Source organism: Chelonoidis abingdonii, chromosome 6, assembly GCF_003597395.2.
Source record: "Chelonoidis abingdonii isolate Lonesome George chromosome 6, CheloAbing_2.0, whole genome shotgun sequence".
Taxonomy (NCBI): domain Eukaryota; kingdom Metazoa; phylum Chordata; order Testudines; family Testudinidae; genus Chelonoidis; species Chelonoidis abingdonii.
The window spans coordinates 82,566,360-82,582,861 of record NC_133774.1 but is presented as its reverse complement, the minus strand read 5'-3'; the positions used below and the strand labels follow the sequence as shown (position 1 = coordinate 82,582,861).

The following is a 16,502-nucleotide window of genomic DNA, read 5'->3' as shown; positions in this document are numbered from 1 at the left end:
GGCTATATCAGGGTTGGATGGTCTGAGGGGGGCAGTCAGGGGGTGGGAAGTGGGAGGGAGCAGATAGGGGATCGGGGCCAGGCTGTTTGGGGAGGCATAGCCTTGCCTACCAAACCCTCCATACAGTTTTGCAACCCTGATATAGCCCTCAGGCCAAAAAGTTTGCCCACTCCTGGTTTAAGCTATACATTTGGAATTTTAAAGACCTTCATGAAAATATTTCTGTTTTTCTTAGATTTTGTAAAAAAAGTCTCTATTATACAAAGTAAACAAAATCAAAGCTGAACGCTGTCCTGAAGAATTGGATTCTATCCCTTCCTCTGCCACAGAGCTCCTGTGTGATGCTAGATAAGTCTTTTAAAACTGAGCTTTTGATCATTGATCATTAATTGTGTTCTGCTCACTTTCTGGATGCCCAGATTTGCACATGCACTGAGCACTCAAATTACAACTTTGAATATACAAGTGCTATAAAAATGCCAAGTACGCTGAAGAAAAAAAAAAAAAAACCCCATCAGATCTTAGTTGTCTCAAATTGGACACCCAAAGTTAGTTGACAATTTTGGCCTTAACATCCCAACCTGCTCAATAGGGATAATAGTACTACCTCTCACAGGAATGTTATAAAGACAAATCAATTAATGTTTGTGAATTACTCAATCAAATACTCTGATGAATGCACCACTGAAATGCTCATTAGGAAATTAATTTTGTATTCAGTGAAATTTTTGGATAGTGTATGTAATAAGGCCTGGAGGGTCACACATTAAATGTGGAGAAATATTCAGTAAACTACCTGTTCACTGAATGAGGCAGGGATCCTCTGGAAAAAAAAAAAAATAGGATGTGATCATGTAATTAAAGACAATTATAATCCATACAGAACAAGGGGCCAAATTAAAGTTGCACAGGCATCCTTAACACTGTCATTCCCTAACTTTCGAGTGCTTGACTTTGTAACTGTAATGTTAGAATAACAGTTTTTTAGATGCAACATGTATTTATATTAAAAATAAAATGAAGGTACCAGTTTTGACTACAAAGATGAGGTCTGGTTATCATGTGGGCTTTAAACAGGCTATACATTTTCTACATTTAGATGGATTTTTAGTGTGACATTTCACACAGGCTGTATATGCCCCTTGAATGCATTTAGTTAAATTTCTTTTCATACATTTTTAATACGAAGTGATCTAGTTGTATTTAATCTGTATTGTTGTAGCCATGTCAATCCCAGGATACTAGAGAGAGAAATTGGGTGAGGTAATATCTTTTATTGGACCAACTTCTATTGGTGAGACACACGCTTTTGAGTTTACACAGAGCTCTTCTTCAGGACCGGGAAATATACACAGAGTCACAGTTAAATACAAGGTGGAACAGACTGTTTAGCATAAGCAGTAAACACATCTTTCAAGGAAACATTCAAAGACGAAGTGGCCCATTAATAGCCCTCCAGTCATGGTGGAAAGGAAGAACAAAGGACTCTGTGTACACTTTCTAATCTTGAAGAGCTCTGTGGAAGTTTGCCTCTCTGACCAACAGAAGTTGGTCCAATAAAAGATATTACCTCACCCACCTTGCCCCTCTGATGTATTTATGATAGTACAACTCTTTTTATTAACAGAAAATATTTTAGCAAGATTTCAATGAACAGAAAAATTAGCAGAGATCTATCTTGAATAGATCTGATGCTACAGGTAAGTTTTTAAAAAGCTATTTTAGACATCAGGTTTTTTTAGATGTGTTAAGTGCCATGTGCAGCAGACAGACTGAAAATCTGTCATTCTCTGTCAAGGCCTTTGACCCTGGAGTTAACTTTCCTCATTGTTATCCTTTGACATTCAACAACAGGCGGAGGTGGGGGAAGAGAGAGAATTAGGTTGTAGAATAAGAGTAATTTTGATGACTGAATCATAGGAAATTAGCGCTCTATTAGGCACATTATTGCGATTACTGACCATTTTAAAAAGGACACTGTTACTTAAAATTTTAAGTGACATTTCTGTCTGAAAAGTAACCTGCAATAAAATTAGTTTGAAACAGATTGACAGAATGAAAGTTGCCAGTATTTTCAATTGTGTGTATTTAAATAGCACTGTGTTTTTCCATTAGGATTTATCTACACGGGGAAGATGACCTGCACAATCATTTTAATATGCTCACTTCAAAGTTTAATTGTTTTGCATACAAATATATTACTCCAAAATAACTTCCGATGCAGACAATGTTCTGGAATAAAGAAAAGTGACTTTATTCCAGAATAACTACTCCACTCACACAAGGAATTAAAGTCATGTATTCCAAAATATAATATTCACTGAGGGAAGTTACTCTGCAATAGTTATAAGAGAAAACTGACTGGCATAGACAGGCTGCTGTCCCCTCCATACAGTCAGTTTCACCTGTTTGTGGGTTTTTCACAAAGGAACAAGAGAGAGAAATAAATATATCAAAAAATATGAAAAATTATTGTAAAGTCACAAAAACTGGTGTGTGGGAGGGAAGGAAGAAGCACAGAACTAGCCTCTTAAACACATATGCTAAATTTCAATTTAATGGGTTCTCCTTTAAGTATGATAATATGATTTAATTTTTACAAAACAGTTTGGTATCCTGAATAAACATTTTTAAATTTTTCTTGAACTCAAATATATCCTGGGAATACCAGCATGGTAACAAAAATTATAAACTTAAATTAAACCAAGAAAAAGGATGAAGATAGAAGAAAATTTACTTAGAACAGTGAGGGAATGAACAGCAGTATTACCAAAAAGCTTTTCACTTGTTAGAAGATAAAAAAAGCAAGGTATAGTTAAAGTTGATGACTATAAAAGCCTTGTTAGGTTGCATATACCAATCTGCTAGAAAGTTTTAATGGCTCAGAGCTTTAAACCATGAACATTCTGCAACCTATCACCCACACAATTTGCTCATGTAAAGAACAGAGATCTTATCCAACTACAATATCTGGAGATCAGGGGCGGCTCTAGGTATTTTGCCGCTCCAAGCATGGCAGGCAGGCTGCCTTCGGCGGCTTGCCTGAGGGAGGTCACTGGTCCCGCGGATTCGGCGACACGCCTGCAGGAGGTCCGCCGAAGCTGCGGGACCAGCGGACCCTCCACAGGCATGCCGCCGAAGGCAACCTGCCTGCCGCCCTCAGGGCACGTGCCTCGGGGTGCATGCCTAAGCGCATGCCTGGGGCGGCAAGCCACGGGGGGCAACCGGCAGAGTGCCCCTCGTGGCTTGCCGCCCCAGGCACGCACTTAGTGTGCTGGTGCCTGGAGCTGCCTCTGCTGGAGATAAAAAGTAGAATTCTTTACTACAAATGTACCTTAGTATTCTTGTACACAGTACAGTGAAAATGCCTCACTAAAGAAAGCCTTTAAGAAACACATGAAACAAACAAACAAATTTACAAAAACCACAAACCAAAAAAAAACCAAAACCCCAAAGACTTGTTTCCTAAAGAACAAAACATATTCCAGATTTTACCTAAATTTACAGTAGATGGTCTATATTTTAGTCTAGGCTTATTTCACAAATTTGCTACACTCATTAAATACCCCCCTCCAAAAAAAAAAAAAAAAAAAAAAAAAAAAAAAAAAAAAAAAAAAAAACCCACACCACCAGACCAAACAAACGGCAAAACATTCAGTTGATGCCCTCTCAAGCCTTAAAGCGTCTCTCACCTGGAAGCTATTCAGAAGACCATAGTGACACTTTGTCTTCTGACAAGATGAGAAGTCAAAATTTAACTTGCAAGCAGCAGTAGTGCAATTTGTCAGTTCAGTAATGATGGTGCTATTGATGTTACCTGTAGCATCCCGAACAACACAAGCACCTAGTATGGACCCAAACAAAAACACAGGTTGTCCAGTGGCCAGTAAACAGTGTTCAAAAAAAAATCTATGCCAAACTTTTTTTTGAAGTATATTCTAACAGTTCAGCATTACAAAACAAGAGCATTTCCTTTAAATTACTCCTGATGTTTAACAAACACACATATGCTTTGTTTTCTTGGATGGAAAGGTACACAAGAAAACATCATGCATTAGTTATTGCATAATATTTTAGCAAAATCAGCAATACAAAGCACTTGTACATTATTTGACATGTTTAAACTGCTTTTTAATACATTGACATAAGCAATCTGCTTTTTTTAGCTGTATCTCAAATAAGCAGAGAAATTCTACAAAAAGATTTATTTGATCCACAATTAATAAAAGTTAAGCAACAACAAACATGGAGAAAAGTTAGATTATACAAATCACCAGTTTTAAAATGTCCATATTGTTTTCCTGTGCTGTGCATGTCAATTTCTTGGGCAATTTTCATTTACAGCTGGTATTGTATACCCTTATATTTGGTTTTGTTCTCACTCTTGCTGTTCTACATTTGTTAGTTTTCATATGATGAGTGCTCAGTCACTTTTTGCACAGGCATTCAAATCTTTCTGAATATATTTGCAGTTTTATTCTCTTTTCTGGAAAATGTTTTAAAATGCTGTTTTATCATCTACATGAGTTTAAAAAAAAAATAAAAAAATTATGACTGAGACTGGCCTGATGGGGGCAAAGGGGATGTAAGTTAAGTGGGAAGTGCCACCTGTTGGGTTGCTTTGGGGCTAAACTTTTACTGCTGTTTTTTGTTTTTGATAGTATTTTAATAGAAAAAAGAGAGACACCTATACGAGTATCTTTGTTCTAAATTACAAGAAGTTTTACACTCACTTTTAAACCATCATTTACCTTTTTTTAAAAAAGGCAGTCTAGTCATGTTGTTGAAAATGTGTTTTATTCTCCTACACACTAATAGTTATAACTTAGTTTGTGGTACTATGGCTGTTGTATCAGTCTGAGACTAATGTCATGATATGAAATAAACCAGGTCTATATATTCATTCTCTCACTCAGATATTCTATACTGGCAGGCGCTCAAAAAGGGTATTTCCTTTCACCAAGCGTAATGCCATTCTTATATGCTCACTTCAAAATTTGCTTGTTTTGAATACTATTCAAGTTCTCCATTTCTCAATAACTCAAATCAGCCATAATATTCTGTAAATATTAAGTAGCTTGTTAAGATGCCCAGTGCAGGCCAACTAATTTGTAGAACTAAAGAGTAACACAGCTGACCAAAACAAAAACAAAACAACACAACACACACAAAAAACAACCCCCCTCTCCCCACCACACACACTCTACCCAAAACAAAACCACTTAGTGAGCAGTAACAATAGATCAGCATCCAGGTAATAAATGGAGTTACACCTGTTTAACAAGAATAAACTAAGCTATTCAATAAACTCAGTTTCAAAAACCCTGCTATATAAAACATGCAGATCACTACTTTGACATTTATAGCTCTTTTATCTTTAGTAAAATGGTTATTGTTTAACCTTTTAATTCTTGAAATTAAGTTAAATGGAGCTTGGCTAATGGCCAGTAGTATCTACTATTTAAGGGGAAACAGATTTATTTAATTAGGAGTTTTAAAGACTGAATTAAGGGAATTCTCTTAGTCTTTGCTGATCTGCAGATCAAGTTTCTTCAAGGAAAGAATGACAAGAACATTTTAGGAATAAAAGAAAACATATTCCATTCTATCTGATGGCTTAGATAGCTTCACCCTGAAAAGGAAATATTTCACCAGTTTATTACCTCTGAAAGTTACCAGAATGAGACTTAATTTCTAAAATGATGCTCAGTGATTTCAATTTAATTTTTCTGTTGAAATATTTCTGTATATATATTAAATATTCACACATATTGTATTTAGCTATAAGCAGCTATGAAGTAAGTAAACTTCAAACACAAAACTATCATGGAGGGGACTGTTAGCACTGCATATTAAGGTTAACTAACATTTTTTATTAAAATCTCTGTTTTCAGCTGCTATAAAAAAAATGGCCATATCAACCATTTGGGCTGAAATTTTCCATGCCAATTATCTGCCTCAGGCTAACATTTTTGGAAGATGTCAGCCAAAACACTTAAGTAATTTGAGAATGAGATTAGTGAAAAATACACTGTTTTACCCATATTAAAATTTTCACTGATCTTTACTTTGAAAAGTTCTAGAGCCCCCATGCTTTGGATAAGGGCTTCAGAGTTTGGAAGGGGTGGTTTTTGTATCATAGATGTGCCTCTCTTGCTATCCAAAGGAAAATGGACCCAAATGTTCACCAAGTTATAAATCTTTAAAAAAAGAAAAAAGAAGAAAAAAGTTTGCACAATTTAAGTAAAGACTTATTAGATGTTCACAGCTGATTTCCCCAAAGATTTCATTTGCCCAGGACATGCTCCAAGCCCAGGGCTGAACAGGACCTTCCTCACACTTGCAGCTCTGGCCTGGGTACCAGAACTGAAACCTGGGCATTTGCAGCATTCTCAATAGTCAGTCTGCTAACACCCGGGCAGCACATGGGAGAAAGCTGCCTGATTGAAATGAAGAGGTGGCAAGAGCCTGACTAAAATGGGACAAGAACCCTAAAGAGTGGAGACCGGAACTAATTAGGTACAGAGAATGGGACTGGAATGAGGAGCTAGAAATGCAGAAGAGTCAAGGACACATTGAAAGGGACAGGATCTAGGACTACTACAGCTTCACCTCCAGAGGATGGAATGGAATCCATGATTCCTGACTGTATCCCTGCTGTCAACAAATACCCATGATGCCCACTGGCCTAATGTGTATGCATTATGATAGTATGTGATCATGTAATTAAAGGCTACTTTTTCCACAGTACCCCTCCTTCATTCAGAGCACAAGAGGGACTGTACTCTGGGAATCAATTAGGGCTATGTAATGAAGACGACATGTTGTTTGAAGGACCACTGCTTCATTCATTGTAGAAGTTAGAAGGCAGGTAACGAATGAGGCAGGTGACTGCAGGAAGAGAAAAGAGGCTCTCATTGTTAAGGCTGCCAAATGCTGCTTTGCAGAACTCTATTCTATTCTATTCCTGCCTCTGCCACAGAATTCTGATGTGATGTTGGGAAAGCCACTTAAACCCAACTTTTCAGAGGTATCCACTATCTATTCCTCATTTTCTGGGTGCCCAACTTGATATCCTGGGTCTGACTTGCAGAAGTGCTGAGTGCTCACAGTTGCAGCTAAAGTCAATGGGAGCGATTCTTGAATATGTGAAGTACTGTATAATGCTATGTACTCTGATAACTCAGGTCCTAGGTGTCTGAAATTGGGTATTCAAAATTAGTGGATACTGTCAACCTTAATCTTTGCCTACATTACATTTTAAAACCTGTGGCAGCAAGTCTCAGAGCCCTGGTCTACAGACTGAGGCTTGTGCCATAGTGCTAAAGACAACAATGCAGATGTTCAAGCTCAGGCTGGAGCTTGGGATCTAAAGCTAGGGAGGAAGATGGGCTTCAGAACCAGAGCTCCAGCCCAAGCCACAACATCTACACTGGTGTTTTCAGCATCATAGTGCGAGCCTGAGTCTGCAGACTCGGGCACTGAGACTTGCTGCCACCAGTTTTAAAATGCAGTGCAGCCAGTCCCTTATTGCTTTTCACTGTCTCCATCATATCATCAAAAAGGTTTGAACGCAAGACGTTTAGATTCACAGCACAGACCTCTACTTGATCTAAAAAGGAAGAACAGATAGCAGTAGCAGGCCATTATTCTTTATGTGGAACAGCCACTAGAAAGCAACAATAATTTGGCATTGGGTTACACAGGTATGTGCTAGTCATGAGAATGTTGTCTAAGTTTAAAGGGCTGTAACATGGATGGATACCAAGATTTCTAGCTCTGGGCAGGGAGTGTTGTCTTGGGGTTAGAGCAGCAGCAGCCAGAGATCTGATACTTTATTTTGAAAGACAGCGTAGCTAAGGAGATGAGACTTGGGTCTGCCATGTGAGCAACCTGGGTTTTTTTCTGCCAGAAGTGACCATAAGGTCAATATTTAATGTTGTGGAATACTCAAATATCAAGGCCAATCTACAGAACCGGCATTTGAACTCATGGTCTCCTATTGAGCTCAGACTCCCAGCCCAGTGGACCATTCCCTAGATTAAAAGATTGAGGGGGATAAAGAGTGGCATCTCAGTGAGGCTTTGGAGCATGCCTAGTGCAGATCAACCGTTCAAAGCTTTAAGGACAAGTTCTACTCTGCAAGTGGAAATAATGATTTTCTGGGGGTTATCCCAAACCTCAGTCAAATCTGGGTGAATTTCCCCCCACAAACAAACATTACTTATAGGTATCACTGTACATTCTGCCTATAAAGCTGAAAACATAGTTTCAGCAAAACATGTTGTAACCACATCAAAGCATAGTTCAGGAATTAATAAGTAAAAATCAACCATTTACCTACAGATACTGCAATTCCTATGTAAACCATTGTGGTAATTAAGATGGCCAACAGTGTTCCTTTAGGTATGGCTGACTGGGGATCCTGAAAGAAACATTTAAATGAATACTTGCAGTGCAAGTAAATATGCAAACTGTACATTAAGCAGTAATATGATAACATACTACTTACTGCAAGATCACCTGAGATATTTGCACCAGCCAGAATGCCAGTTGCAGCAGGAAAGAAAATAGCAAACACAGAAAAGAAAGTTTCATCCGCTCGGAAATCTGGTCCAAAATTCTCAGTAAATATTTCAGCTGTTAGAGAAAGGAATTTTTTAAAATGTATTATCCTATACTGTGTTTGTAAACAATCTCAACATTTATTAATTCCACCTAAAGCAGTTATGTGAAAACAAATAAAAACAGCCAAACTAACCATGGCCTGAGATCATAGCATTTGCATATAAATTACATAAATGTCTAAAATGGCAATATTTTACACTGGGAAACCCTGAGAATGTCTTTCCAGCCTCAGAATAATAAAGTCAGCAAAGTAGAACAGAAATCTCTCTTAAAGTAATAATAAAAATAAAATACCTAGTTCTGACAATGAAAACAATTTAAATGAAGCTAATGATAAAAATTACCAGGTTTAAAGAAGCTTTAGGAATCATAAAGTGTATGGAGGAATTAGGAAAAACTGGGCAACCCACAATGAAACTCCTTGGGGTTAGAACTCTCTCACTTTACAATATTGAAATACAAAAATGTACAGCAACATAGAACTACATTTCAGCAAAATGTGAATTTTAACTCATTTTTCCTATGAAGTTGTTTGTACTCAAGAGTTATAGCATACCTTTATAACCAAAGAAACCTTTAACCTTCTTGCTATCCAGTGGAATAAATGTTCCTATGATAAAGTCACCAATAGCGCATAGCAGGATCACCAGCAGAACAATCTGTGCCTGAAATTTTAAAAATTACAATCAAAGTCACGTATCTACCACAGTCTGTGAGCTAAAAGATGTGGTCCTAATAAGTTACTTTAAATCTTTGTGAGTCCATTTTCACTTATTAGATTTAGATAAGTCATGTGGAAAACAACATGACCAAAAAAAAAACAAAAACAAACAAACACCACACACACACACACAAAATCCACACACACAGGGAAGAGGAGAAAAGGAGAATTATAACAAAGTTAAGAATTAAACTGGCCTTGAATGAAAAAGGATAAGTCCTAATATTCTGGGAAGGTGTAATGTTCTTTATTAATGTCTACAACCAGGTGGAAGCAATAAAAATTGGTTTCTCCACATATTCTCCTACAAACTGCTAATGTAAGTAAATAGTGACTAAGTGACTACAAAAATTAACAATCATTATGTTTTTTATTTGAGATTTCAACACTTGATATTACTGAAAAATCAAAGTTAATCACACCAGTTTTACTTTTGTTGTTTTAATCAATTCAGACCTGCTGATTTTCTTATTCTCATGCAATATAACTGAGTTGCAAAAAGTACAGAGGAAGCTTTGAATTCAAACAGTTTTCATTCATTTTTCTAACAAAGTTTTGCAAACAAACTTGATTTTTAAGAAGTCAATTTGGGGGCACAAACTGCTTGATAGCATTATGACTGCTATTGTTTAAATAATTATGTTTTTAAAATATTCTACAGACAAAATGAGAAAGTTTTCAGCAATATGCTGTTTTGGAATTTTACAGTTGAATTGCAAAGGGGAAAAAACAGTTTGCTGTGCCCTTTGAATTTTCATAACAGAATACTATCTGAGCTTGAAATCAGTCATGTAATAAGATTCACTCATTCCACCACAGCATTAGGCTCCCCTCTGCTGGATTGTTGCAGCAAAATAAGAGGACTACAGAAGGTTACATCCTAAACTGAAGCTATAGAAACTAAGTTGAAAAAATTAAGACCACTACATAAAAAAATAAATAAATAAAAAAAAAAAAATCAGGTTTGTAGAGATCAGTCCTACAAACATTCTGATCTAGAAAGAAGGCCTGCTCCACAGCAAACAATATGTTCAATGATGAGAAATAAAAGTTACAGGTATAGAAGCTAGTTTTCCTTTTCGTACACTGATATCCACCGGTCTTGCCATTACCCATGGGAAGCAGCAAGCAATAGAAAGCCAAATCCTATAGAAGGAAGAATCAAATACAAAGCAACAAATCCCTCTACGAAGAATGAAAAATGTCCTTTTTTTAAAAAACAGATTTAATTTTATTTCCTTGCTTTGTTCAGATCTAGGACAGCTCGAAGAACGAAAAAAGAAACGTCCATCCTGTAGTGCTTGATGATGGAACTGGAAAATTTTAAGTGGCCAGACTGCTAGTCTCATTGGTCAAAGTCTTGCTTTTCATCCCAAAACTTTAATAATCTCTTTGCAGAATACACTTTAGTGTATCTAAGAGGTGTCTTACAAACCAACCATGAAAAGCATATAGTCATTTAGTCTTATCCCCAAGAAGAGGGGTCTCAAACTTAAGAGTCCATTTCACATCCAATATGTTAAAAGTTTATTCATGATAGACCTCTACCCCGATATAATGCAAATTCGGATATAACGTGGTAAAGCAGTGCTCCGGGGCAGGCGGAGTTCCGCACTCCGGTGGATCAAAGCAAGTTCTATGTAAGTTTCACCTATAATGCAGTAAGATTTTTTGGCTCCTGAAGACAGCATTATATTGGGGTAGAAGCGTATTTGGACCTGAGTATGTAAGGAAAAGATGGCTTTCGTTTTAACTCATTTGTCTGTCCATGCACACAGTCAGGTCATGCCCTCAAATAACCTCTTCTTCCAGAGAAGAACTGAAGATGGGATTTTATAAGACAGCGCTCCCAAGTCACTTACCCTTACAACTGAACTGCTATACTGAAATATGGCCAGGCATCCACTAGGGGAATGTAAAAAGGGTCTGCAGAAAAAGGTTTACAGTTCCATGTTTCTATTAGTCTCCCCTGTGCAAGACTGACAGACAGACAGGGGCGGGGGGGGGGGGGGCAGGTTTCTGCTGCCACAACTCTGATTAACAACCCCAATAATGGAGAATTGAACCTTTAGGTAAACAAGGTTTAATCCCTCAAGGAGGCCATCCACAAGAAGTTAGATTTCTCCAACAGAGTCTGAGGGGATTTAGGCCAAAAAGTCTACATACATGCAAATGATTTTTCCCAAATGCTCTTGCTTGCTCTAGGACAGGGGTCGGCAATCTTTCAGAAGTGGTGTGCCGAGTTTTTATTTATTCACTCTAAAGGTTTCGCATGCCAGTAATATATTTTTAAGTTTTTATAAGGTCTCTTTCTATTAGTCTATAATATATAACTGAACTATTGTTGTATGTAAAGTAAATAAGGTTTTTAAAATGTTAAAGAAGCTTCATTTAAAATTAAATTACAATGCAGAGCCCACCAGACCAGTGGCCAGGACCTGGGCAGTGTGAGTGCCAGTGAAAGTCAGCTCGCGTGCCATCTTCGGCACACGTGCTCTAGTTTGCCTACCCCTGCTCTAGAAGATTTCAGAGATTTGAAAAGAAAGTTAAAGTACCTCCCAAAGGTACCCATACTTGTGGCTTAGACTCTCAGGTTGAAATATCAAATCTGTGATCATCGGAGGAATTTAGGGGTCACAGTAAAGCAAAGCATTCAGAAATAGAGATCCTGCAGTTTGCTATCTGCTATGTTTATTAGCCTAAGGACCTAGAATCTGTGAAATCACTACGGTGTGATCAGGATTCCAGCATTTTTCAAACCATTTTGTGAATTAGGAGATGGATGTCCACCGACACAAGTGTCTTCTGTGCACCAGAATGCCATTATTGAGAGCAAAATATTAGTACCTTGTTGTTGTTTTAAGTTGCATATAAATGTAGATGAAAAGTGTTTGGAGAGCAGATCATCATCAAAATATTTAGTTTATCTCCCACCTGTCTGCTGCTTCCTTCGGGTAACTGAGCCAATTGGCCTTAAGGTAAGTCTTTCCCATGGTGCAAGTTGCTCTGAGAGGCGGGCTCTGTTTCTCCAGGAAAAGAGATATTCTAGTGGTCTTGTAGTTCATGTTTCTCCTTGGCACAGAAGCACTATGTGGGCAAGCATATACCATGTGCCATTGTTGTTTAGTTGTTATTTTTGCTGTGCAATGTGAAAATATTGCTAGAGATTTTAGTATGATGGCTCCAAAAGTTTTGCCAATTACTTTGGAGGCACTAACAGAGACTGAAACAAGTTAATGGTAAAGATTGAGGAGTTCAGCATTGTCCATTGGACTTGTATGTGCACACCACCAACATGAATAAGTATAAAACAGTAGACACTGGAGACTACCTGAGCAGAGTATTGGAAAATGAAGATTATAAACTTCATTTATATACATTAATAAAAATATATTTTTCAATAGAAATTGAAATGAAGTGCTTTAAAAAAAAAAAAAAATTAGCTCCAAAATGGGCAACATCCAGAGAACACATTAAAAATCTTGGGTTCTGTTTTGTTTTTAAGTTATTTGTGAATTGCTGCTGGCACTGCTACTGGATTACCTGGAGAGAAATTCCCTTTCCCTGGATAACCTACTGCTAAAATGTACTTAAAATGTACTAAGGATACCTTTTTCTTCATCTGGACTATAAAGATCAAATCAGCTTGGATAACGTGTCAGGAATGATGATACGCCAAATAATATGTACATCAACACAATGTTTCTGGTGAATTCTTAGTTACAGAAAATGATCAGGTCATCATCATTATTGCCATCTACCATAAGAGGGAAGATTTTTGAGATCTATTGTGGTTAAAAATGTAGATCAAGCCATTTGAGTGATTCAGGGAAGATATTAAAATGGGAGGTGGCTAGGCTGCACTGACACTGGGGCAGGGGCATAAAGAAAGGACACTGGGAACAAGCAAAGTGGAAGGTGTGCTAAACTACTCAGCCATAAAGCGAGCATATCGAGTGGAAGATGTGGTAAAAGTGGCAAGCTGGGCTAGGGCAGGCCATAGCAACTGCTCCACCACATGCATGAAAGTAGATTTAGCATACAGAATCCTCAATCTATCTTTAAAAAGAAACTAAGTCTTCTAATTACCAAAAATCTATGTCATTTGAGGTTTCCAGCAGTCAAAGAAAGTTCTCACTCCAATGGAAATGTTTGAGAAGATCAGTGGGTCTGAAGATGCTCTTTTAGGTGGAGGGACTGTAAGCTAGGATCAGAGTATAGTGCAGTAGCAATCTAGCACAAGGAATATGAAGTCATGCAGAAGGGGGAGATGGGAACCTAAATTTAATTGTAGTGGACTGAGCAGGTCTAAACCCATGAACAACATCCAGATTAATAGCTCTCCAATGTGAGAGAAAGAGGACAATTTATGTGGTCACCTAACTGTATTATCCATCGAGTTGTGGACAGTATCCATATAATATGCTGACTTTAAACATTTATGTGTGTGAGTGTTTCCCCTTTAAGGGCTCCTTTACAGCAGGTAGGTAAATAGGGGAAAGATTATAAACACATACACAGGAAGGCCAGGAAACAGCTTGGGCCAGGTTAGGACTAGGTCACTGCACTGCCCTTTGTGCTGTTTGGAAAAGTGGGGAGACATTTATACCCCATGCAGACTGGTAGATACCCTCTGTACCAGGACTGCGCTGGCAGCACCCACTCTGTACTTGGCAAAAAGACTGAATTCCATTTTGACCCACTGTGAACATTATGCTAGTTGCCTCTTTTTCTTTGGCAGTGAAGGGAAAATTTCCTCCATAAAACTCCCAGATTGGCTGACATGGTATGGGTTGGGTTATTTTTTTTTGCCCCACAGCTGGTCTAGGATTCAGAGTGGTGGAATAGGGAGGTTAGGTTGTAATGTCGCAATTAATATGTAAAATTTGTGGCAGTTGTCCAGTGCAGGTACTCAGTATGGATGGAAGGGATACAGTTATTGGATAAAATGGATTGGAAAAGGATTTGAAGTACAGCTTCCCATAAGGGAGCTAAGTAAAAGGGAATTGGGGCTCCTACATCTCATCCACTGAGAGCTGGCCCCCCTTAAAGGAACTGAAGAAAGGGGTTGGGATTTTTATGTATTAAACAGCAGGGAGCCAAACTCCTCTCTCCTACACTCTACTGTTTGTTGCCAGGTACTCTCAGACATTATAACTGGTACTCTCAGATATTATAACTGAATAAATGTATGACCTATTTAAACCACATCCATGGCCTCTTCTCTTTCTTTCTAACATGGACAGAGAGAGGTGTGTACTAAGTACAAATGTATATTAAAAACTATCAACAGAATCTGGAACAGAACATACATAATAAGACTATATGAACTCCCCAGTGTCTTCATATAAGTAGTGTTACCATTTAAAAAATTTTAGATCATAGTTACTTACTTTTGCTTCCCATTCCATTCCTGCTACAGAGATACCCAACAATACTAGTACTGTGATGGCTCCTATAATTCTGATGTCGTTCGTCTCATCCAACATAAGTGCACCATTTTCCTAGAAGAGAACAATTTTAAAGACAATTGCATACAGTGCAGAATGTATTTTTCCTACTACACGATATAGAAGGAGTAGTGGTTTAGAAATTGAATAAAAATAGATTACTTTTACACCATTGGTTCAAACCTGCTGATGTCAGTGAGCAAAAAATAGGACCAGCTGAGGACTGTTCAGAGGATTAAATGAAATAGCTAGTGGTCCCATTCACATGAAAATGAGTGAACAGGCATTGACTGCTTTCAACCAACAGAAGGGATATCAGCCAGCAACATTATTGACAGGCTCCATAAAGAAGCCAGTCACAGAACTAACATCCACAAGCTGCTCCTTGATGACAATACAAAGCCTTCCACAATGCTGTGCCACTACTGCTCTTCATGCTATAACTGCTCTGTAGATAGGGGGTTCATGGATTCTAGAGCTTTTCTTCTGGCACCTCTTAAATAGTAGCTTTTTTTCTACTAATATATTTAAGAACTCAATTACCATCACTTAACTCTATATTACACTCAACTTAGGAATATGAGAGCCTGTGTGACACAGCAGCAGCTAGAGATGAAGGAAAACCTTAACTCATCTTCCTATCAATGCAAGATCATCCTCTGTATTACATTTACAAAGGTTCTGAAGTATCTAGGCATGTGTGTGCTTTACTAGTTTTAAATATTGCTAGAAAGGAACCTCCACCACTTCCTTTCAGAGACTTTTCTACAAGCTAATATAATTTATAATTGGGAAATCCTTGCTGGTATTCAGATGGCATTAAGAAAAGGAACATTTACATCCCCAGCCCACTCTTCTCATACTACTATGAATAACTACTCTTCTTCCTTTATGTTGTTTACACCTTTCAAAATATTTGTAGATTTATGTACTCCAGCATCTTTAGCAGTCATTTGCCAAATTACATATATTTAGCTCTTTAAACCCTCAATCATTGCTGTCACTCATCTGAATTATATCTTATTTACCAATAGCTTTATGGTAATGATTGCACCAAACTGAATAATCTATTATATGCCAGGTGTGGTTATACCATAGGATTGATATAGAGAGGGATATTACCTCCTTATTATGTGTACTGATACCTGTGTATACAACCCAGAAAATGCACTGGCCTTCTCTTGCTGCCATATTGCTATACAGATATTTTTGGTATTACTCCCAAGTCTCTTCCTACATTATCATGTTCCAGGTTTTTTTCTTTTCACTATGCATGAATTTTAAGATTTTTCTCAATCAAATTCTGCCCCAAGGAAATTAGATTGTACTTGTAATTTTTAGTTAAGTTCATTCTATTATTTTCTGCCCATTTTTAAATCTTTCTAGATCCTTTAAAAGAAAAGTGGGAACATTCTACAAGACAGTCATTCATTGTAAGCTTTAAAAGGACTGCTTGACAACAACAAAATGCTTATTAGTAACTCATATTTCATTATATTTTTTCTAAACTGTCAATTTTAGCTTAGTCCCACTCTAAAAAGGCAAAATTCAAAAAACTTGATAAACTGAATTTGTCATAATTCAACAGTGTATTAATATGAAAAGTAATATCGCAGCACATCCTAAACCTGTATCAATACATGCTGCTGTTAACCAAAATAAAAATAAGCATAAAGTCAGGGTAGTCATACAGATTAGCAAAT

The 16,502-nt window shown here is 37.5% G+C and overlaps 1 protein-coding gene across 2 annotated transcripts in view; it reads right to left on the bottom strand.

Annotated features, from left to right (window-relative positions):
- SLC12A2 (solute carrier family 12 member 2) overlaps positions 1 to 16,502 on the bottom strand; it is a 112,244-nt gene that overhangs the window by 47,944 nt on the left and 47,798 nt on the right. For both annotated transcript variants that reach the window (XM_032798546.2, XM_032798548.2), the window contains exons 6-10: positions 14,743 to 14,853; positions 9,185 to 9,293; positions 8,513 to 8,640; positions 8,341 to 8,425; positions 3,693 to 3,844 (exon numbers count right to left, since the gene is read on the bottom strand). In XM_032798546.2, the coding sequence (XP_032654437.1) occupies positions 3,693 to 3,844; positions 8,341 to 8,425; positions 8,513 to 8,640; positions 9,185 to 9,293; positions 14,743 to 14,853 (585 nt within the window). The remainder of the gene's footprint in view (positions 1 to 3,692; positions 3,845 to 8,340; positions 8,426 to 8,512; positions 8,641 to 9,184; positions 9,294 to 14,742; positions 14,854 to 16,502) is intronic.